At 41.5% G+C, this 22,933-nt stretch overlaps 1 protein-coding gene across 2 annotated transcripts in view; it reads right to left on the bottom strand.

The window, feature by feature from the left end:
• The window catches only part of SORCS3 (sortilin related VPS10 domain containing receptor 3), a 593,451-nt gene that overhangs the window by 144,738 nt on the left and 425,780 nt on the right, over positions 1-22,933 (bottom strand). For both annotated transcript variants that reach the window (XM_045438831.1, XM_045438829.1), the window contains exon 6: positions 20,374-20,438. In XM_045438831.1, the coding sequence (XP_045294787.1) occupies positions 20,374-20,438 (65 nt within the window). The remainder of the gene's footprint in view (positions 1-20,373; positions 20,439-22,933) is intronic.

Genomic DNA, 22,933 nt, shown 5'->3' with positions numbered 1-22,933 from the left:
ACAAAATTTGTAATAATTATTAAAAAATGGCAATATCTAGATGAGGCAAAGGAGTGGAAGAAAGAGTTAATCTTACATCCTACTGACAAAAGGGTAAACTGGTATAGATTTTTGGAAGAACCAATTTGAAATATCAGAATTTTAAATGTGCATATATTATACCAGCAATTCTAACGCAAGGAATGTCTTCTGGAGAAACACTCGTATATTTTCCCAAAGAGTCAGGAGCAAAGATGCTCACTGGGGTATTGTTCATAGCAGTGAAAAATCAGAAACAGGCTAAAGGTCCCTGAACATGTCAATGAACTAAGGTACACATATTACAGAATGCTATGCTATAATTAAAAAAATTAACTAGAGGGGTGCCTGGGTGGCTCAGTCACTTAAGCAACCAATTCTTGATTTCGGCTTAGGTCATGAGCTTATAGTTCATGACTTCAAGTCCTGAATGGGGCTCTGTGCTGTCAGCACAGAGCCTGCTTCAGATCCTCTGTCTCCTCTCTCTAACCCTCCCCCCATCATGTGCACACTCTCTCTCTCTCAAAACTAAACATTAAAAAATATTAAGTAGATATGGACACATCCACATCCTGATTTCTCTAGAATCCTTGTTCCTTTTCAAATAACCTTTGAAAAAATTATTTGGCAGTATGGTAGTATGATACAATTATGTCCCCCCAAAACCTTGCCTTTATAAATGTGTAGGTTTGTGCCACAGTGCAAAGAAAAAGTTTTAAAGGAACCCATAAAAATTAGCTATGATAACTTTTGGGTGAAAAGAATGGAAATAGTGTTGAAGTGAGACCTTTCCTTTCCATATTATATACATTTTTATTATTTTTACAATAAGAATGTATTCACCTATTACTTGTATAAAACCTATAAATCCTCTATAATTACTTGTAAAATCTTCGAAAGATCTCAGCAGGTCAAGAGCCCCTCAAGCAAACCAGGAACATGACAGCAGAAGCTGTTGCTGAATGGGAAAATCTCTGACTCTAAAATGCATCCCAATTATGACCATAGGGTCATCCAAGAAAGATAATTTATTCAGTTATTTGTTACTGGGGAAAAACTACAGGTAAGTCTCTGTAAAGAAACCTGTGTATATATGTGCTTTTATTATTTTTTTTAATGTTTATTTATTTATTTTTGAGATGGTGGGGAGGGGCAACGAGGGCGGGAAAGAGAGAGAATCCCAGGTAGGCTCCGTGCTGTGAGCACAGAGCCCAATGCAGGGCCCAAACCCACAAACCATGAGATCATGATCTGAGCCAAAACCAAGAGTCAGACACTTAACTGACTGAGCCACCCACGTGTCCCTGTACATTTGCTTTTAAAATGGTTATAATTGGGGGACCTGGGTGGCTCAGTCGGTTAAGCAACCGACCTTGGCTCAGAACATGATCTTGTGATTTGTGAGTTGGAGCCCTGCATCGGGCTCTGTGCTGACAGCTCAGAGCCTGGAGCCTGCTTTGGATTCCATGTCTCCCTCTCTCTCTCTACCCCTCCTCTGCTCACACACTGTCTCTGTCTCCCAAAAATAAATAAACATTAAAAAAAACTAAATAAATAATAAAGTGGTTATAACTGAATAGTACTTAAAAGTAGTAAGTGGGGAAAATGAGAAGTAGGAGTCATTTCAGTATTAAAAGTAGAGAAGTCTCAGGGGCGCCTGGGTGGCTCAATCGGTTGAGCGCCGGACTTCCGCTCAGGTCGTGATCTCGCATTTCGTGAGTTCAAGTCCCGCGTCAGGCTCTGTGCTGACAGCTCAGAGCCTGGATGGAGCCTGCTTCAGATTCTGTGTCTCCCTCTCTCTGACCCTCCCCCATTCATGCTCTGTCTCTCTCTGTCTCAAAAATAAATAAAGGTTAAAAAAAAATTAAAAAAAAAAAAGTAGAGAAGTCTTTGTTATCACCTAAAACCATGTTTATTACTACATGTATCTAATGCAATTGCTCCCTTGAATGTGTGCACAGGTGTCACGGGTGACAGGGAAGGGGAGCCTGCAGGCAGCCGAGATAAAGGCAAACAGGTTAAATAAGAAAAAAGCTAATTGAGTTAAAACATGAATACGTTTAATTATCCCTGTTTATCTTTTTTTTTTTAAGTTTATTTATTTACTTTGAGAGAGGGAGTGCATGAGCAGGGGAGGAGCAGAGAGAGAGGGTGACCAAGAATCCCAAGCAGGCTCTGCACGGTCAGCACAGAGCCTGACATGGGGCTCAGTCTCATGAAGCATGAGATCATGACCTGAGCCGCGATCAAAAGTTGGACGCTTAACAGACTGAGCCACCCAGGCACCCCTCCCTGTTTATCGTTAATTAACTAATTTACTGATGGCTTCAACAAGTTTTTCTGGTGTGTGAACAATATACTGGGTATTGCTTAGGTACGAGGAATACAACAGTGAATGAGACAGAGGTTTTTGAATCAAAAGGACCTGCTGACTAGGAAGGGGCTTACTCATATTATTTGCAGCTAGCCATTCCACACATTTATGTATAAACATGATGCTAATGTAACAAACACATGTGGGTAAAAATGAATTCATTATGTGCTACATCCCTACTTCCCGAACGTCCATAGCTGAACAAAGCCTATTTGCATTGGTATTCTTAATCCAAACATGTCAAACACGGACCTCCTTCTTTCCATCAGCAGTCTTTTCACCCGCCCGTGAGCACAAGCCTCTTAACTTTTCTTTCCTCCATACGCCATGTAATCCCGTTGGTTCCCAGCCCCGACCATCCTGCCTCTGACATGCTTAGTCTCTCCTCTTCTCTCCACAAGCCCTGCCACTTGCCTGGGACAAGTCCTTCTCATCCGTGTGGCCTGTTGCATCCATTTCACGACTAGCCTGCATGTACATGATGGACTGGGAACCGGATGGACCCGAGGCAGGGAGCCAGAGTCATCTCTAAAACCTAAACCTGACCTAGTCTCTCCCAGCTTCAAAACAGTTCTGAGTGCCCTGGGACAAAGCCCAAACGTCGTTCTATAGAACAGAAGGCTTTTTACAAGAAGCCGAATAAAATCAAGTGCCTAGGGAGGCAGACAAGTAACGTGTAAGAATAAAATGAGCTGGGTGAAGATGACAAACAGCAGTTGGCACACGGCCTCGGCTGGGAGCACTCGGGAACGGTGGGGACTGCAGTGAAATGGCCAACACTTGACTCTTCATGGAGGAGAAGCTCCTCAGTGTCTGTTCATCATTGGCACACAGGAGTAAGACGTTCTGTGTCTTATAATAAATCTAACTGTTTCTATTTTTTAAATGTGAAATTGCCTGATTTAAAAAAAAAAAAGACAGCTATTCTACATTTAAAATAGGGTGCGGGCCAAATACCGTAAAGCCAAACAAAACAAGCCTACATCCAAACATGTCACCTGTTCTGTAATTTGGTCCCTACCTTCCTCTCCAGAGAAGAGACCTTCTTCCCCCTCTTCCCTGCCCCATTAGCAAACCCAGCTTGTTCACCGTTCTGTACGTACAGCCTGCCCTTGACTTCCTCTTTGTCTCTGCGCACACAGAAAGCTAAGAATGGCCTGGCTTTCCACTTCTGGGTGTGAGAGCGAGGGAAGGCCGAGAGCACAGGCTGTGCCGAGCAGCACATGGCCTGCCCACCAGGAATACTCTTGGACCCACAAAGCCTTAGTAATTTTCTCCTAGAATAAGGCACTAAAAGCCAGTGAAAAGCTGCAGTAAATACACATAAAGAAACCACAAGTGTTGACATGACAACCTGCTTCCTTCTTGCCAGCCAGTGTCTCAGAAAGCTCCTTATACTGCTAATCAAAGGTACGCACAGGAGGACATCTGCTTATCCCCCGCCCCCCCACAGGCTCATTTTCTACTGTCTGTTTACTATTCACTCTCCCATTTGGACACTTTGGGAAAAAAAAAAAAAGAATCAAGTGTATTCAAGGCCACCCCAAACAAAATCAAAACCTACCTAAACCTTGGCCCACAGCAGGTGAGCTCTTGTGCCAAACTCATCCTACTTCTTGGCTCTCCCCCTACTTGCTACTGCCCAGCATGGAACGAAAGGTCCAATTTAACAGGAAAGCAGCACTGAAATGAGTTTTTCAAATCCACTTAAAATTCAGGGGACTTGCAGTCTTTAGCTGGACTCATATATTGGAAGTCTCAATGCTCTTTTTTTTCAAACATACAGAGACCTGATAGTAAGTGCTAAGGTACCCACTGCCTGGTGAAAACTCAGAATAGAGAAAAAGGGGAGAGTCAATTACCGGGCAGGCCTGGCTACCAGATGGAAGTGACCGAGGGTGACGAGGGACTCAGGGTGTCAAAAGTGAGCAGGGGACACCAAGAGCCTCACATTTGCAAAAGTTCTCAGATTCGGGCTTTGGACGTTATCCTGAAATGAAGCTGGGTACAGTCATGGAGATTTAAAGATGAAACGGAAGGATATTCATCATTTAACTTGAATCCCAAGCTAGGCTTCTAATACTTGTGGCCTTTTTATTTGCTTTTAATAACACCAAACGCCTGATAAGATGGCAGGGGTCCAGAGCTCTTGAGCATAGTGTGGTATTTGAAAGCAAGACCTCTGAAGCCAGATTGGGCTGTGTTCAAGTCCTGTACCTGTTACTTGCTTATGACCCTTGAGTGAGTAGCACGGCTCTTCATCTGTGAAATACCCGCAAGTTAGTATCTGCCTCCAGGGACTGTCATCAGTATTAAATAAGATTATGTATGAAAAATGCTTAGCATATCATTGGATACATTTTAAAAGACTAATAGATGGTACCTCTTTCTTAATATGGAAAGAGAAGGAAGGGAATTTAACACTCGGCATCTCTCAGACCCTCCATTAATAACAAGTAATGTTGTTTGTCTGTGGAGAGTCAAAAGACCGTATCACGGGTCCTACTAGTAAAGTCATATTCCAAATTTATACCCCTGTTTAATTTCTTCAAGTGCTTTGGGTGTGCAGATAACAACAACAACAAAAAAATCTGAGCCTGAATAACCAAGGAGGACTTGAAGGAGAAGGCAGCCTTTGTGTGTAGACAAGATGGAGAAGTATATTATGTGAGAAGGAAATTCCTAAAAAGGGAGTGAAAACTGAACATGGCCTTTTAGGTAGGCAAAGCTCATGGAAGGCACTATATAATCACATGTTAATGGATTAGCTTTGATTAATCCATATTCTTAATCTTTTATTTACTATCCTTTCCTTTGAAATGTTCTCAAATGAAAAATCAGAAAGACCAGATTGAATGAAGAACTCATTTGGATATCCCTGTAAGAAAATTAGAGAGTGATTTCCCTAGGGGTTGAGAGTCAATCATTACCCTGATGATTAACGTATTTCTAAATGTCAAATGTCTTCCTAATGTGTTTTGAAGAGCTGGTGTAGTCACTGTTCCACTTACAAAAGCTAAAAGTCAAAGGCTTTGTTCCCTGCGCTGTCAATAGAGGGATCTACTCATTAACGTTAGAAATATCTGGCTCAATTTAACTAGTTCTACTGCTGGAAGACCCTTTAGGGAAGATAAGAACATCTCCCTAGTGAGTCCGGCCTTGACACCTTCTCACCTAGCAGATATTGGGCTAAAGGTCTCATATAGCAGAAGGGGTGGTCTCAGACTGACTGATTCATTCCTTTTTGCACTGGGTCAAGGAGTATAGTGAAGCTTCAAGTGTCAGGCACTCAGAGAACTTCCAGGAACCAGAGAACATTCTCAGAAGAATCACAGACCAGTGAGGAAAATGGGATATTCACAAGTGAACATGCTTGGGGTTTGCGCTGGACAGAGGAAGATCTGAGAACTGGAGAATATAGACAGAGAGTATGAAGGAGATTATCTGACATCCTTAGCATTCTTTTATTCCTAAGGAGATATATTTTTGCCAGGATTTCTGTAAGGCTTAGGGAGGCAGTCTCTAACTTCCCCATCCAGCAAGGCAAGTTTCTCATCCATTTATATCCAGTGTTTCTTTCTCTGTCAAACCTTTCCAAAAGGGTCACCTCCTCAGAAGTAGGAATGAAGTCTTAGTTATCTTTGTTTGTCTCCTAAGCTAACTTTATAAAGTCCCAGTAAATGCTAGTTAAATTGAATTGAATGACATTAAAAAACCTAAACACTTTTGTTATGTTGAGTGATATTGTGACTTGTGGCAATGGTTTGCCTTTGAGATTACTAAATATTCAAACTATCCTAGCCATCATGCCTCTTACCACCTCGGAGAAAGAAACTTTCCTTGGATTCATTCAACTTCCATCCCTTTGGGTAATATACATGTTGTCAAAGTTTGAAAAAGTGAATTAAATTGTGAACAAAAAGCAAATCAGCTCCTCGGGTCCTCTCTTAGAGAAATGCCCAGGAGCTATTTATTTTGAATAATAGCATTAACTCTCAGATGCAAACAAGTAAAAACCAGCAGATCCAAGAAACTATGAAAAGTTATTTAGTTTCCACAAGCCTCCTTTTCCTTGATTGAGGAGTGGGGCTAACCTGTGTGCAGGGCACCCACATGCTGGAAATGCCTACACAACCCTCCAGACATGGTAGGTACTGAAAACAAAATCAACAAATTGAAAAAGGTAGCTTAGGGCGCCTGGGTGGCGCAGTCGGTTAAGCGTCCGACTTCAGCCAGGTCACGATCTCGCGGTCCGTGAGTTCGAGCCCCGCGTCAGGCTCTGGGCTGATGGCTCAGAGCCTGGAGCCTGTTTCCGATTCTGTGTCTCCCTCTCTCTCTGCCCCTTCCCTGTTCATACTCTGTCTCTGTCTGTCCCAAAAATAAATAAACGTTGAAAAAAAAAATTTTAAAAAGAAAGCTAAAAAAAAAAAAAAAAAAAAAAGAAAAAGGTAGCTTACCTACCTTATTCCATTCCTGCCTACTGTGCTTATGGATTTAGAGTTTTTGTGAAACTTCTAATTACCCGAAGAATTCTAGTGTCTCCTGTTTTCTTATGGCATAGGGGGAATATGGCAGTTATAGAGATTTAGAAATCACAATGTCCTTGAATATCTTAGGACTCCTGGTACTGCATCCAGAGCTCTTTCCACTCCAATTGCCAAATAAACTGAGCCTGATTGAATATGATGACTAGATGGTAACAACAGTGATGATGACAGTGATGATGACGATGATGATGACAGTGGTGATAATGATGATGGTGATAATGATGATGATGACAATGATGACGATAAAAATGATGACAATGACGATGACAATGACAATAATGATGATAATGACGATGATGACAGTGACAGTGATGACTAGATGATGACGATGATGATGATGATGACAATAACAAGAAGTAACATTGTTTAAAAAGTTTTTTTAAACATTTATTTATTTTTGAGAGAGAAAGAGACAGAGTGTAAGCAGGGGAGGAGCAGAGAGAGAGATGAAGACACAGAATCCAAAGCGGGCTCTAGGCTCTGAGCTGTCGACAAAGAGCTCAATGCGGGGCTTGAATTCACAGACCACGACGTCATGACCTGATCCGAAGTCAGGGGCTTAATCGACTGAGCCACCGAGATGCCCCAAGAAGTGGTATTTTTCAATGCTCACTCTATGTCTTCCGGTGTTGCAGAAGCTGTATGTATTAACTTATTTAGTTCCTGCAACAATCCAATAAGGAGTTGCAATTACTAGCATCCCCATTTCATAGATGAGGAACCTGAGGCACAACAATTAAGTGATGTGCCTGAGTTCCACAGCTTCTGGGAAATGACAGAACCAGGATTAGAACACAGGCATATTAACAGCAGGACCAATGATCCCAACTATTATTTTTTTTAATCATGGAAGGACAATCAGTCTGAGAATTAGACAAGAATCCATGTTCTGGTTCAGTCCTCATCCACAGCTATCTACGTGGCCTTGAGAAAGTTATTATATATTTTAGTACTTTTTTGAAAGTGATGCAATTTCAAAGTACCTTTTCTATTTCAACTTAAAAAAAAGAAAAAAAAAAAAACTTCGGAACGCTTTTAGCAAAGAAGATCCTATCTTCTCAATATAGAAAATGAACTTTAGTGCACCATTTCTAGTTGAATGTAAGTCAAGAATTCAGCAGTCCCATTGGCTTAACTCCACACCCCATCCCCATCTTGCCTCTGAGTTCTTAGAACACTGCTAGAGCTCAGAGTTACACAGTTTAAAATTACTGAACTAGTCAATAATCCAAGGTTCTTTAAGAGCCAATATTCTATGTATCTAGAACCTGAAGTTTAGGCTATAGGGTTAATAGTTTTGCATTGGGTGCCAAGACCATTTGATTAGTTAGGATTCCCTGAGGTCTGTTAAGAAGTACTAGGCTTGGAGCACCTGGGTGGCTCAGTTGGTTAAGCATCTTTGCGGTTCACGAATTTGAGCCCCATGTCAGACTCTGCACTGTCAGTACTGAACTTGCTTGGGATTCTCTCTCCTCTCTTTCTGCCCCTCCCCGCTCCCACTCCCTGGCTCACGCTTGCAAATGCACTTTCTCTCTCTCTCTCTCTCTCTCTCTCTCTCTCTCTCAAAATAAATAAACTTAAACATTTTTTTAAAAAGTACTAGGCTTCATCTTGGCTTAGTGAGAAGGTGCGGTGATAGATTGATGGCAGGTGTTGATGGCACCAGGACAAGAAATGGTGGCATATATGCTACAGATTTTGATTCTAGAAATTTCAAATGTGTCTAGATGCTAAAGAACTTCTGCCTGTATCCAGGTTCACTTACTATGGTATCCCTATGATACATCCAAATGGCTTATGCTTGAGAATTTCTAATGAAGAGAAACTCAGTACTTCACAAAATAGCCTTAGCCATTTTTGGATACCCTTAATTATTACTTTTCTGTTCACCAAACTGAAATCCTCCCCACTATAAATTTTACTCTGTAATAACACCTTTTTTAGTCCATTGATGAAAAAATGTTATAAAAATACTTCTTATATTTGTTAGTCATATATTATGATTACAATATGTATAGTTATATAACTATATATATATATATACGGTTATATATTTTTTATAATATATAAAGCACTGGAAGAGAAGGGATCTAAGGTCAAACAGCTTCTAAATGGCAGAATTAATTCTCCAACTCAACTCTGAACTCTTATGGCATCAAGGTGATGAACTTTCTATTGATACCCAAATGTCTTTTGGATGGAGGATATGGGTGTGTATATGTGTGTATCTGAATATGTGTTGGGTCAGGTGTAGGGAGGATCACAGGGGACATTCTGAGAAAAATGATTTCTAGAAGACAATGGGAGAAAAAGTCATTTGAATCCTGAATTGTATGGAAGAAATGGGTTCACAATGATTTTAACCAAACTGGTTGGCTTTGCCCTGTTTAAACCCTGCCAGGGCAAGAGATAATTCAATGGCTTCAGCTTAATCTGGAAGTCTGACTCCCAAAAAGAAGGGCCAGGACTGGACCGGAGTGGAGATTCCTACATCAAAACAAGAACAGGGACCGACTTACACTGGGTTTGCTCCCACGTGTGGGAGCCAGGTTGAGAAAGAGGGTGGTTAGTGTCACATACAGTATAGAAAAGCGATGCTCTGTGCTGATGTACCTGCTATTCCTCCAGTCTAGAAGAGTGCCGTCCAATGGACATACAATGTAAGCCACAAATAACCTTTACAGATTTTCAGTAGCTACACTAAAAAGTCTATAGAAACGTGAAATGGATTGTAACACATTTTATTGAACCCCAAATATCCAAAGTATTATCATTTCATCATGTAGTCAACATAAAAATTATTAGTGAGCTATTTTCCATCATTTAATTCACAGTACATCTTTGAAACCTGGTGTATGTTTTGCACACATGGCATACCTCAATCTGGACAGCATGTTTCAAGTGCTCAGCAACCCCATGTGATGATGCAGCTACCATATTGGACAGCACCACTCTAGCATGACTTTCCTGACCCCCTTTCTACCATCCTCCCGGGAGAATCCAACTCATCTCCCAAGATGAAGCTTAACTATGGCCTCTTCTGTGCAGCCCTCAGTCACTCCTCAGCACTAGGGGTACCTTCTCTTCTGTATAGAAGTTGTTTGTGTGACTTGTCAGGCATTTCTGCCCAGAGCCTACACACACACAATCATGGAAAGCTTAGTTGGCTTGTGCTCCATATCTGGCCTTGGAATCAGAACTGGCCCTTCTGTTCCTGATGGGATTAATTTGCCTCACCTACTTGAGCCAGACCAGGCTGGCCCCATGGAATAGACCAGGGAGGGAAGAGGTATATGCGGATGCCCAGGCTCCTAAGATTGTCAGATACAATAAGAGAAACAGAAAAAACAGCTCCCTCAGGACTGCACTTAGGCAAACTTGGCGACTAGCCCTAAACCACACATGAGTCATATATGCATCGCCCTGGTGGGAAGTTAGTTGGAAGTCTCATCTGAGTTCTGGGGGGACACTCTGCCCAGGACCCTCAAGTGGCACTCCAACTGGGCTGTTCACCACGGGGCTTCCCCAGCCAAGATGTTGGCTGTTGTGAGTACGTGATTTGACACAGTAAGCCTTCTTTGTTCTTCTCTATACTCTCTCCTTCTTATTGTTACTACAACTGTTTAATTCTTCATATTCTCTCTCCTTTATAATTAATTTTTTCCTCCATGGAACCGAAAGTATGGCTATCATGAATTACTGTTATTCAGAACACCTTCCTTTTGGTTCCAACAACACTTTCTTTGGGAGACTTAAATCAGACAATCGTGGGCTTTCGGCACATTATATCAAAATAACAATCTGCGTGTATATCTGCCTCTCCCCTAAAACTGTGGGCTGGCTAGTCAGGGCTGGCTGTGTCCTATTTATCTGTAAATCCCCCACAGCTTAGCATAGTGCAGTGCTGATCGGATTGGGGTCCGCAAACCAGCAGCGTCACCTGTGAGCTTGTCAGAAATATGGAATGTGTGTTTTAACAAGCTCTCCAGATGGTTCATATGCATGTTCCATTTGGGAAGGCTCAGATCTAGTGCAGTGGTTTTTAGTACCGCATGTACTTTAGAATCATGAGGACAATTTCATAAAGGGCCAATGCCCGGGACCTTCTGTGTGTGTGTGTGTGTGTGTGTGTAAGTTCTCCAGGTGATTATAAATAATGCTAAGCTTTGAGAACCACTGTCTTCACACATGGAAACTCTTCCATTTCTGTGGAGTGAATGTGAGAGGGTAAATAAACAAGAAATACAAATTTCTTTATCGACATTAGTATGAATGCCCACACATCCCTGTCTTGCTCTGGGAACTACATAGAACATTTAATTGTTGTTTCATAGCCATATCTTGTTTCTATTCTCTGAACATCCTTACAGGTTTCAAACAATTTCTACTACTCCTTATGAATCTCTCCTTCTCACCCCAACAAGTAACACAGTGAACGTTATCTTGACTTGGAAAGCACTCTGATGAGTTACAATTTATTGTGATTTTGTCTTGAAAGTCAAAAGGGGAAGAAAAAAGGTGCCTGGGTGGCTCAGTCGGTTAAGTGTCCAACTTCGGCTCAGGTCATGATCTCACAGTTCGTGGGTTCGAGCCCCGCGTCGGGCTCTGTGCTGACAGCTCAGAGCCTGGAGCCTGCTTCAGATTCTGTGTCTCCCCCTCTCTTCCCCTTCCCTGCTCATGCTCTGTCCCTCTCTCTCTGAAAACATAAATAAACATTAATTTTTTTTTTACTTTTAAAAAAAGGGGAAGAAAGAAGGGAAAGACATGTTTGCCCTACTTATATGTTCTTGTTTCCAGCCTTAAGACAGCCCAGCTGCCGTGATCATCACGTATTGTTTACAACAGGGTAATTCCAGACGCCAACACCAAGGCTCTTTCTTCATGCCTATGAGGATATAACTGCTGGCTATAATCCCAGCACCATCTGAGGTTAGGGATCCTCAAAGTGTTCTTGAAGGGGCCATCTGGATCAGAATCATGTCATGAGCGTGTTTAACAGTATGTCGACTCCCAGGCCCTACAGGAGACAATCTAAACCAAAACCTCTGGGGTGGATCCCAGGAATCTGCAACAGAACCAGCTTGCCAGAGGGTCATGGATGTTAAAGGTTGATAGAAACGGCCAGAAGAACTGTGCTGCTAGAAGAAGCAGAGAATGGAATTTTACTGCTCAAGGTGCTTTTGAGGATAATTTAGAAAATAGTAATTGGCAAATCCAGAACACGGGGTAAGTGGTCTGAAATGGGCTGATTAAGGAACAAACTCTCCAACATGGAAAAAAAAAGTGGAATAACAAAGGAAAGTCAGGGGAAGGAAAAATAACTATTATCCAAGATCTACTAGTTCTTTTAAGATGTTCAGAGAATTGTTATTTTCCTTTTAGACATGTGAATGACAAAACAAAAGGGCTAGAAAAATTGAGGTTTCAATTGACTTCAAATACACCAAATATAGGGGCGCCTGGGTGGCGCAGTCGGTTAAGCGTCCGACTTCAGCCAGGTCACGATCTCGCGGTCAGTGAGTTCGAGCCCCGCATCAGGCTCTGGGCTGATGGCTCGGAGCCTGGAGCCTGTTTCCAATTCTGTGTCTCCCTCTCTCTCTGCCCCTCCCCCGTTCATGCTCTGTCTCTCTCTGTCCCAAAAATAAAATAAAACGTTGAAAAAAAATTAAAAAAAAAAATACACCAAATATAAAGAGGTCCCCTTTCCTGTGGGTTCCTAGCATGTCCTGTGTGAGACTATAAGAAGGCTATCAGCTATTCAGGAGCTGCTGGTTTATTTGTCTGCCCATTCCCTTTTAGAATACAGACTGGGGGGGGGGCAGAGACCATGTCTCATTCCCTCTTTATATCTCTAAAAATGCAGGTCATGGCTGCCATCCAGGGGACACCCAGTAAATATCCTATAAGAGAATTAGAAAGAAAAGTGAATAAATTATAAATTGTTTCATTTAACAGCGAGGGAACAGGAACCCCAAGAATTTTAGTTGCTGTCCTGGAAACACAGCCTCTCCATGGAAAAACTGAAATTAAGATCTAGGTTTCTACTCTCCCAGTCTGCTTGCCTATAAATACCTGAAGACCATTTCTCCCTGCTCCTCGAAAGGATAAACCCAAATTGCAAACATGGCCCCCAGTGGAGACAGAGATGGAGGGATGGTGGGTGCTTCTGGTGCCTCCTCCTGGTCCAGGACTGTCCAACCCTCTGCCAGAACTTGGAGAGTGTGCTCGTTCCAGCACTCTGCCCAGGTCCACCTGCCTCTCTTGGCAAGTAGAATGCACAGGATATATTAGCAAGCACAGTCTGGCCAGGCAAGAAAAGACCTGGACACAGAGCTGGGAGTGACTAATAAGCCTCTCTGATGCACGATCCCTAAGAAGCAGGGTTCAGGACGTTACCTGGCCTCATCACAGAGGTCATTCTGTGTTCTACTCCCCTGTCCCCGTCAAGGATGTCAGACCTAGGCCAGTTGCCTTCTCTATCTCTCAGCACCATTCCTGAGTTAGAAGCTAAGTTAGGCAGAATGGGGGACTAGGGAAACATAACAAGGCTGCCTTATGCCTCAGAGATGGGGGCACAGCAGCATTGCAAGTAACTGCCCAGAGCTAGAGTCTAAATGAGCTAGAATGGGTGCTAACTTTCCATCTACCAGCTGCTATAGTTTAAACATACAACATGCAAAGAGAAGAAACAGAAATAAAGGAACTTGAAACAACCAGGCAGGACTGTCTAGTATAATCAATGTTTAAGGTCACAGCTAGGGAAATCACAATTCTATCATGAAAGCTTTTTTATGATAAAGGTAAAAATGGCCTCAATGCTTGGTGTTCAGTGTGGATCACAGATCAGAAAGCTACCTACCCATTTCTTCCCACAACCTCTCCAGTCTGCCTTTACTGGCCTTATCTCCCTTCATCTTTGCCAGCCACAAACCACAGCCCACAGCCTTGCACACACCACTTTTCACGGGTGAACTCTGGGAACGTGTGAGGTTCTCCTCTCTATCCAAAATGTTCTGATAAAATCCTACTAATCTCTCAAGGGCCAGATCAAAAACTTCATCTAAGAAGCTCCCCCCAACTTTCTTTTACACACACACACACACACACACACACACACACATGCACACACACACGTGCGCACACACGTGCATGTGTGTGTGTGTGTAATCTATTGTTAAATTGGCTAACATACGGTGTGTAAAGTGTAAAGTGTGGTCTTGATTTTTGGGGTAGATTCCCATGATTCATCGCTTACATACAATACCCAGTGTTCATCCCAATGATTGTCCTCCTCATTGCCCATCACCCATTTTCCCCTCTCCCCCACCCCCTCCCATCAACTCTCAGTTTTTTCCCTGTATTTAAGAGTCTCTTGGGGCACCTGGGTGGCTCAGCCGGTTAAGCGTCTGACTTCGGCTCAGGTCATGATCTCACGGTTCGTGGGTTCGAGCCCCAAATCAGGCTCTGTGCTGACAGCTCAGAGCCTGGAGCCTGTTTCAGATTCTGTGTCTCCCTCTCTCTCTGCCCCTCCCCCACTTGCACTCTGTCTCTCTCTGTCTCAAAAATAAATAAACATTAAAAAAAATTAAAAGAAAAAAGAGTCTCTTATGGTTTGCCTCCCTCCCTCTCTGTTTCTATTTTTTCCCCTTCCCTTCCTTTATGGTCTTCTGTTAAGTTTCTCAAGATCTATGTATCAGTGAAAACATATGATATCTGTCCTCTGACTTATTTCACTCAGCATAATACCTTCCAGTTCCAACCATGTTGCTGCAAATGGCATGATTTCATTCTTTCTCAATGCCAAGTAGTATCCTATTGTATATATACACCACATCTTCTTTATCCATTCATCAGCTGATGGGTATTTAGGCTCTTTCCATAATTTGGCTATTGTTTAAAGCGCTGCTATAAATATTGGGGTACATATGGCCCTATGAACCCCCAACTTCCTTAGACTATTAGCAATACTCCCACTTATAACTCAACATAATATATGTTCAACCCTATGAACCCTGTGAGATTGTGCTAGAATTACTCAAATCCTTGTCTATTTCCCCAACAAGCCCACAAGCTCTCTGAGGTGGAGATAATATCATATTCACCTCTACATCCCCTCAGTGACCAGAATATGCAGATTTTAATTTTTTTGATATTTATTTATTTTTGACAGAGACACAGTATGAGCAGGGGAGGGGCAGAGACAGAGGGAGACACAGAATCTGGAGCAGGCTCCAGGCTCTGAACTGTCAGCACAGAGCCTGGAGCCTGTTTCAGATTCTGTGTCTCCCTCTCTCTCTGACCTTTGCCTGTTCATGCTCTGTCTCTCTCTGTCTCAAAAATAAACGTTAATTTTTTTTAATTTAAGTAAACACCAGTTGAATAAAAGAACTAAGTGATCAATAAACTAATTAATTAATTAATCATAAATGGTAGCAAGTTCTATAGAACTAGAAGCTAAGAACTGTGTGTTCTAGTTTTTCCTCACTATACGTTTTATTTTAGTATTATTATCTTTATTTTTTTAAATATTTATAAAACCTCTAGACCCAATGTGGGGTTTGTACTCATGACCTCGAGATTAAGAGTTATAAGAACTCGTGACCCTGAGACCAAGAGTTGCATGCTGTTCCAAATCAGTGAGGAGGTACCCCCCCTCCTTTCTTTAAATACTTATTTTAGTATTATTTTTATTTTTTTAGGTTTTATTTATTTATTTCAAGAGAAACAGTGAGCAGGGGAAGGGCAGAGAGAGAGATCCCAAGCAGGCTCCACACTGCTAGTGTGGAGCCCAATGCACAGCTTAAACTCACCAACCTTGAGATCATGACCTGAGCTGATACCAAGAGTCAGTGGCTTAACCTTAATACACAGCTACCCAGGTGCCCATTTAGTGTTATTTTTAAATACAAACTTTTTAAAATTTACGTACAGTAATTTTTTTGACATACAGTTCTAAATTTTTAACAGATATATGGATTGATGTAACAACCACCACAGGTTGCCAAACATTTACAATACCCTGAATGATTCCTCGTGCTGCTTTCTTGTCAACCACCCTGGAAACCACTGATATATTTCTCCATTGTTAGTTTTTCCTTTTCCATAGGATCATATAAATGGAATCCTACAGTATGTAACCTTTTGAGACCAACTTATTTCACTCAGTATAATGCCTATGAAATTCATCCATGTTCTTTACAGATGTGCCACAGCTTTGCTTACCCATCCATCCATTCAAGGATATTTAGGGTATTTCCATTTTGGGGTGATTATTAATAAATCTGCTACAGACATTTGTGTATAAGTTTCAGTGTGAATTTCTGTATGGTAAATATGTAGGAGTGGGATTTCTGAATCATAAGGGTGTGTGTAAATTTATAAGAAGCTGCCAAAATGTTTTTCCAGAGTGGATGTACCATTTTGTGTCCCCACCAGGAAAGTACGAGAGTTCCAATGGCTTTACACTCTTGTCAGCATTTAGTATTATCAGTTTTGTTTATTTTAGTAATTCCAATAGGTATGTAATAATACCTCATTATGGCTTTAATTTTCATTTCCCTAATGTATAATGATGTTGAGCATCATTTCATGTGCTTATTTGTCATCCTTATATCTTCTCTGGTAAATGGTCTACTCAAATTTTTGCCTGTTTTAAAAAAAATTGCATTGTTTCTTATTGTTATGCTCTCAAAGTCCCTGATCACAAGTCCTTTAATAAATACATAATTTGCAAATATTTTTCCTAGTATCTTCACTGTTTCTTTGGCAAAGCAAATACATGCTTTTTTAATTTTGAAATCCATTTATCAATTCTTTGACTTTTTGTTCTTGGTGCCAACCCACAGTCATGGAGATTTTCTCTTATGTGTTTTTCTATATTTTTTTATAATTTTATATTTTACATTTAAAAATATCCATTTTTGAGTTGCATTTTGTGTAAGGTGTGAATCATAGGTTGAAGTTCAGTTTTCCCCATATGGCTTTCCAATATTTTCCACCACCATTTGTTAAAAATAACATCCTTTCTTGACTGAATTCATTGTCCCTTGCAACTGTGCTCAATTTACTTATTAGTTGTAGGAACTTTTTTATTTTTGTAGATTTATTGGGATATTCTACATAGACAATTATGTCAATGAGAATAATAATAGTTTTAATTTTTCCTTTGCAATCTATATGAATTACATTTCATTTTTCTTCCTTTATTGCACAGGCTAGGACTTTCAGCATGATGTTGAATATGTGTGTTAAGAATAAACATCCTTTTCTCTTTCCTGCTCTTATGGGGAAAGCATTCAGTATCTCATCATGAAATATAATGTTAATTGTAGGTCTTTTGTAGATGTCCTTTGTTGGAAGTTCCCTTTCATTTCTAGTGAGTTGAGAGTTTTGTGCTTTAGTTTTCATTCTATCACTAGCTAACTGTGTGAATTTGGGCAAACTTTAGTCCAGACTACCACATCAGAAAAAAGGAAATAAATGTTGTGCCTTTTTGTGATGATTAAAAGATAGAGATGTGTGTGTATGTGTAAATGTATGAGTAAGAAGGCCCTCACCACACAGAATGAAATAAAAGTATCATGCATTTCATTAGGATATACAAAATACAACATCTCTAGGTTAATGCAGTCTTGTTATATACATTTTCTAAGTAAATATGGGTTAGAGGCAATCAGAATATTAACTACTGAAAAACTTATTTTGGAAACCTAAAAAATATAACAGGATTAATATATACCATATTTAACCTAAGTGTGGCACATGACATTTATTCCTGTTGTACTTGTTTGTTTTCTTCAATTCTTGACAATAGGCCAGAAACTATTATGTTTTTTGCATTTTTAATCTCATAAAATTTTGTGGCAGTCCTGCACCATAGGCCTTATCCAAATTTGGATCAGAATTGTTAAACTTTTGGAAAATAGGTTTAAACGTAATGTGAGAAATTACCTTAAATAGACAAACAAACAAACAAACGAACGAACGAACATGGGCGCTGTCCAGGAGTAGAACAGGATGTTTCTAATTAAGCCTAAATTCGGGAACCTGAGGATACACTGTCAGAAGTTTTCAGGGATGGTATTCCTACATAGACAGGAGGTTAGATAGTCATACAAAGTTTTTCCAACTCTAAAATACTACAACCAGCACAGATCACATCTAAGGCATAAAAATGTTGACATGGAGGGACACCTGGGTGGCTCAGTTGGTTAAGGGTCCAACTCTTGATTTTCGGCTCAGGTCATGATCTCATGGTTTGTGAGTTCAAGCCCCATGTTGGGCTCAGTGCTAACAAAGTGCAGCCTGCTTAGGAGTCTGTCTCTCTCTGTCTCTCTGTCTCTCTGTCTCTCTCTCTCTCTCTCTCTCTCTCTCCTTTCTTTTTAATTTTTTTTAACATTTATTCATTTTTTGACAGAGAGACAGAGTGCCAGTGGGGGAGGGGCAGAGAGAGGGGGAGACAGAATCCAAAGCAGGTTCCTGGTTCTGAACTGACAGCACAGAGTCCGACGTGGGGCTCGAACCCACGGACCGTGAGATCATGACCTGAGCTAAAGTCGGACGCTCAACCGACTGAGCCACCCAGGCACCCCATCTCTCTCTCTCCTTTCTGCTTCTATCCCAGTGGCTGACTCATTCTTTCTCTCTTTCTCTCAAAACAAATAAATAAACATTAAAAAAAAAAGTTGATATGGGAAGCAAAGCCAAGATAGGAACTGTACCGAAAACTGGCCTCTAGATCATCTGCGACTACTGTCTGCTCTTTTCCTGCTGCCCTATTCCTCCTTCACACCCCTACATCTCACTCTTCCCCCAGTTTCTTTCTCAGCAATAAGAGTCAGATAATATCATTTTGAATCCATTACTCTTATGATCGGTGCATTTGAATGTGTGGCATTATTTTCTTAAATCTTAAATAGCTTTTCTGTTAAAAAAAAATACTTTTTTTTTTTGTTTAAAGAGTATGTGAACCATCCCTCATCCTTGCCTGCTTCAGAGACTTACATTTATTCAAGGACCAAATGCAACCAAATTACATGGAAAGGAAAGGAAAGGAAAGGAAAGGAAAGGAAAGGAAAGGAAAGGAAAGGAAAGGAAAGGAAAGGAAAGGAAAGGAAGAGAAAAGAGAAAGGAAAGGAAAGGAAAGGAAAGGAAAGGAAAGGAAAGGAAAGGAAAGGAAAGGAAAGGAAAGGAAAGGAAGAAAAAAATCAAGTACTCAGCAGAATATAGTAACAAATGCTGGTCATCTTCTAAAACTTTTAAAAAGAAAAAGAAAAAGAAAATATTCCCCCAAAATGCATGTTTCTGGCATGCACCTGTGTTTGGCATCAAAAACAGATTTATCAGGGACAAAGCGCATGCAGTTTTACTTAATGTATTCTAAATGACAATCCAATGCCCACAGCCAGGTCAAAACTGACCCTCCTTACATCTGTACCTTTTACAAATTCCATAAAATGTCTCTCCACTTGGTCAGCCTATAACCCCATGAGGTGGGGAGAGCAAGGATGAGTGTTCTCAGATAATGGAAGGATTTAGCACTGAGATCAGAGGGTGTTTCCCCAGGCCTTAGGGCTAGTGCATGGAACAACCCAGGACCCCAACTCACAGGCTGGGGCCTGTTCCACAGCATTCCTCCATCACTACTATTTCCACAGATTATTTGGCTCTATTGTTGACCTAGGCTAATTATATTTTCATCTCTTTCATTTATATCATATATTTTCACACATTTCATGTGTTTTTAAGTTGGTTTTCTTGGGTAGGGAAGAGCCTTATGATAATACGATCAACTCTGGGAAGAGTAAAATGCTTAAGTGGTGCAAAATGATATGTTATCAATTTCCGTGTAAGACATGCGCAGGTGCATACTGTGCAAAGGGGTCACATATTCAGGATCCTGGGATTCCACTGCTTGTTTGCAGGGACAAGAAACAGAAAGGGTTTGCTCACCACTGTATCTCCAGGGCCTAACACAGCACAGAGTAGCCTGACCCTACATATTTGTAGAATGAATGAATAAACAGTTTTGAAAAAATTGCCCAGTGACTTTTTTGGGTAAGCTTGACTATACGAAGGGTTCATTTTTAAAGCTGGCAGTCCCTGTAATTCACCATGTGAATGCAAACTAGCCTGATGAGCTATGGACATTCCTATTCGAATTACACTGAAGATGCCAGGAAATTACTAACAGGAGCCTCAAAATTCATCACATTAACTCACATCCCCAGAAAATTCATTCCTGAGGGTGTATTTCAGTGAAACATCTCCCTTGGGACCAGAGGCCTCTCCCCCTACTCTGAAAAATAGGATGGATATGGCAGTAATGGAGCTCAGGGCTTTTCATTTTCCCAAGCCATTAAAATGCAAATTAGGGGAGGAGGGAGCCTTGCAGGCAGACCCCCCCTGGCCTAGCCTCCAGGCCTCAGCACTCACATCCATCTGCAGTCCGCACCTCCATGTGCACCAGGTCCGCCTCCTTATCCAATCCGGCCACTGACCTGGGGAAGGAAGGAGAGACAGTGACCACACGGAAGGCAGACAACAAAGTGCAAAAAAGAATTCAGGGCTGACTAGTACTTGGAAAGCCACTTTCTCAAGAGGGCCTAGCCTGCATTGTGGGGACCCACAGAGGATGGCCACTGGTGAGCCTGGCAGATACAGCTGTCACCTGCAATGGTCACAACTCATGAGTCCTGGAATGGCATTAGGGAGTCGGTGGCTCTCAAAAAAACCATAAAAGAGTACAAAGTCCACAGTAATACAGGTCTAAATCTCTGTCCTTGCCTCTTCACCACCTGGCACCTAAGAAGTTCTCTCTTCCCCACCTCCTTCCTTCTCCCCTCACACCCAGTCTTGCCACACAGGATTCCTTCCAGCACTTTCTCCCCCTTGTCTTCCCACTGGGAGTGTTCTGTTCCCTACCCTGATCTGTCCTCTGGATGAGGGTGGTTAACCTCCACTCAAGCTGTTTACTTCAAGACACTCTTGCCCTCCTGAGTTTGAGGCTATCTGCCCTTCTTTCCTCCTGCCCCGGAAACAATAAGTGTTTGGTGACACACATTAAAATCTGGTCTGACAAGAACAAAATTCTCGGAGCGATCAGAGTGGGAAACCTTAAAGGTCTATGGCCAACAGCCAAAAGCAGGCAGGCTGAGAATCCTGGCAAACTAATCCTTGTGGGCCTCCGACCTTCCACACATAAAGCCCCAGTCAGCCATCTCCCACATGAGGTATCCAGGCCAGAGGATGACACAGAAAGTCAGCCAAAAGAGGCATCACAGACATTAAAACATTCATGCACTAAAGAGATCACATAATCCACTCTCCAGCAAGTTCTTGCTTGGTCTATTTACTCTTATTTTAAATATCATTCTAAGATGGGCTTTCTGGTTTTCCAGTCTTCAACAGGTAATAAGTGGCAAGTTAGAAAGAAAAGGTAGAATTTAAAATTGTGAGAGGGGTGCCTGGGTGGCTCAGTTGGTTGAGCATCTGACTCTAGACTTCAGCTCAGGTCATGATCCCAGGGTCATGGGGTCAAGCTCTGCGTTGAGCAGGGAACCTGCTTGTATTCTCTCTCTCCCTTTCCCTCTACCCCTCTCCCCTGCTTATTCTCTCTCTCTCTCTCTCTCTCTCTCTCAAAAAAAAAAAAAAATTAACTAAATAAGTAAAATAAATAAAATAGAAATTTAAAACAGTGAGCATCAATAGCTGATACCCAGATAGCAAGAAAAATAGAAAAAACCTATGAAAAACAGACCTAAGAACTTAAAACCCAATGCTTCTCCCTGGCCCTTGGGCCATTCATTACTCTATTAGAGGGCCATTCATCACTCTATTGACATCTGTGCTAAAGGGAGAACATAAAACAGGACGGGGGCAGGGGATGGCATCAGTGCACTCTGTTTAAGAAAGTAGGTTGCAAATGCTATATGTTAGGAAAAATAAAATGATTTTTATTTGTTCAAATGAAATGATTATGTTTTGAATGCCCAAAGCTGTTACTTAAAAATCTCACTTATGATCATCAAAATACTGTATTTTAGTTTTTGCTCACCTCAGTTGATCCTAAGGGAAACTTCTAAGGTAAAGAGAGCAGGTATCATTAGCTGGTTTGACCAAAGGGAAACTGAGGCACAGCAAAGTTGATGTTTGTCTAAGATCACAAAGGGATGAGGCCAGAACTACAAAGACTTATTGATTCCTCAGCCAAGAGCAAGTCATGTCCTTTTGGCTCTTCTCCCTTTTGCTTTCCATGTCCTTTGTATCCAATGGTCTCCTTGTCCCCTTTCTTCTCCAGCTAACTCTCACCCTTCCTTCAAAGCTCACTTGGCTCACCCCTCTGGCAGCCCTTCCACTCTTCATGTTGCTTAAGAGTCCTCTATCTGCTTCCATAGCATCTGCACATTGGTGGTTCTCAATGTTGGCTGCTCATGAGAGCCACTGGAAGAGCTTTAAATATCTGGATGTCCAGGCCCCTCCCCAGACCAATGAAATAAAAATCCTTTGGAGATAATGAGGAAAAAGCTAATAAAAACAAGATAAAAGGGGCCAGCCAGATGTTCAAGGCTGGATACTCCCTTTGCATACTTTTGGCTTCTGTAATCTTGCTTGCCTCCTGTGTCCACCAACTGCCCAGATAGCAATACTGATAAGAGCCCCTTCCCCTTTTTCTTTTTTCTCTCAACCCTCTACCATCTCAGCCATAAAAGAAGGCCGATGCCAAGGTTCGGGGCTCAGCCTTTGGAGGTGACTCCGCTGGGTCAACACTGGTGTGCAATAAATAGTCTTTTCCTGATTTCCCTAGTGTGTGTGGCTTGTCTCTTCCTGGGCACCGAGCATTTGCTGTAACAATAAGATGATGGCATCGGTAGTTTTTTTTAAAGCTCCCAAGTGACTTCTATGTATAGCCAAGTGTTAGAACCACTGCTTTGCATGGCTCAGTCTTATCACTTATGTCATTGCACTTGCCTGCTGTACTTGGATATAAATTTTA

This window comes from Leopardus geoffroyi, chromosome D2, assembly GCF_018350155.1.
Source record: "Leopardus geoffroyi isolate Oge1 chromosome D2, O.geoffroyi_Oge1_pat1.0, whole genome shotgun sequence".
NCBI lineage: Eukaryota > Metazoa > Chordata > Mammalia > Carnivora > Felidae > Leopardus > Leopardus geoffroyi.
The sequence above is the reverse complement of the archived record's forward strand: the minus strand, read 5'-3'. Positions and strand labels throughout refer to the sequence as shown.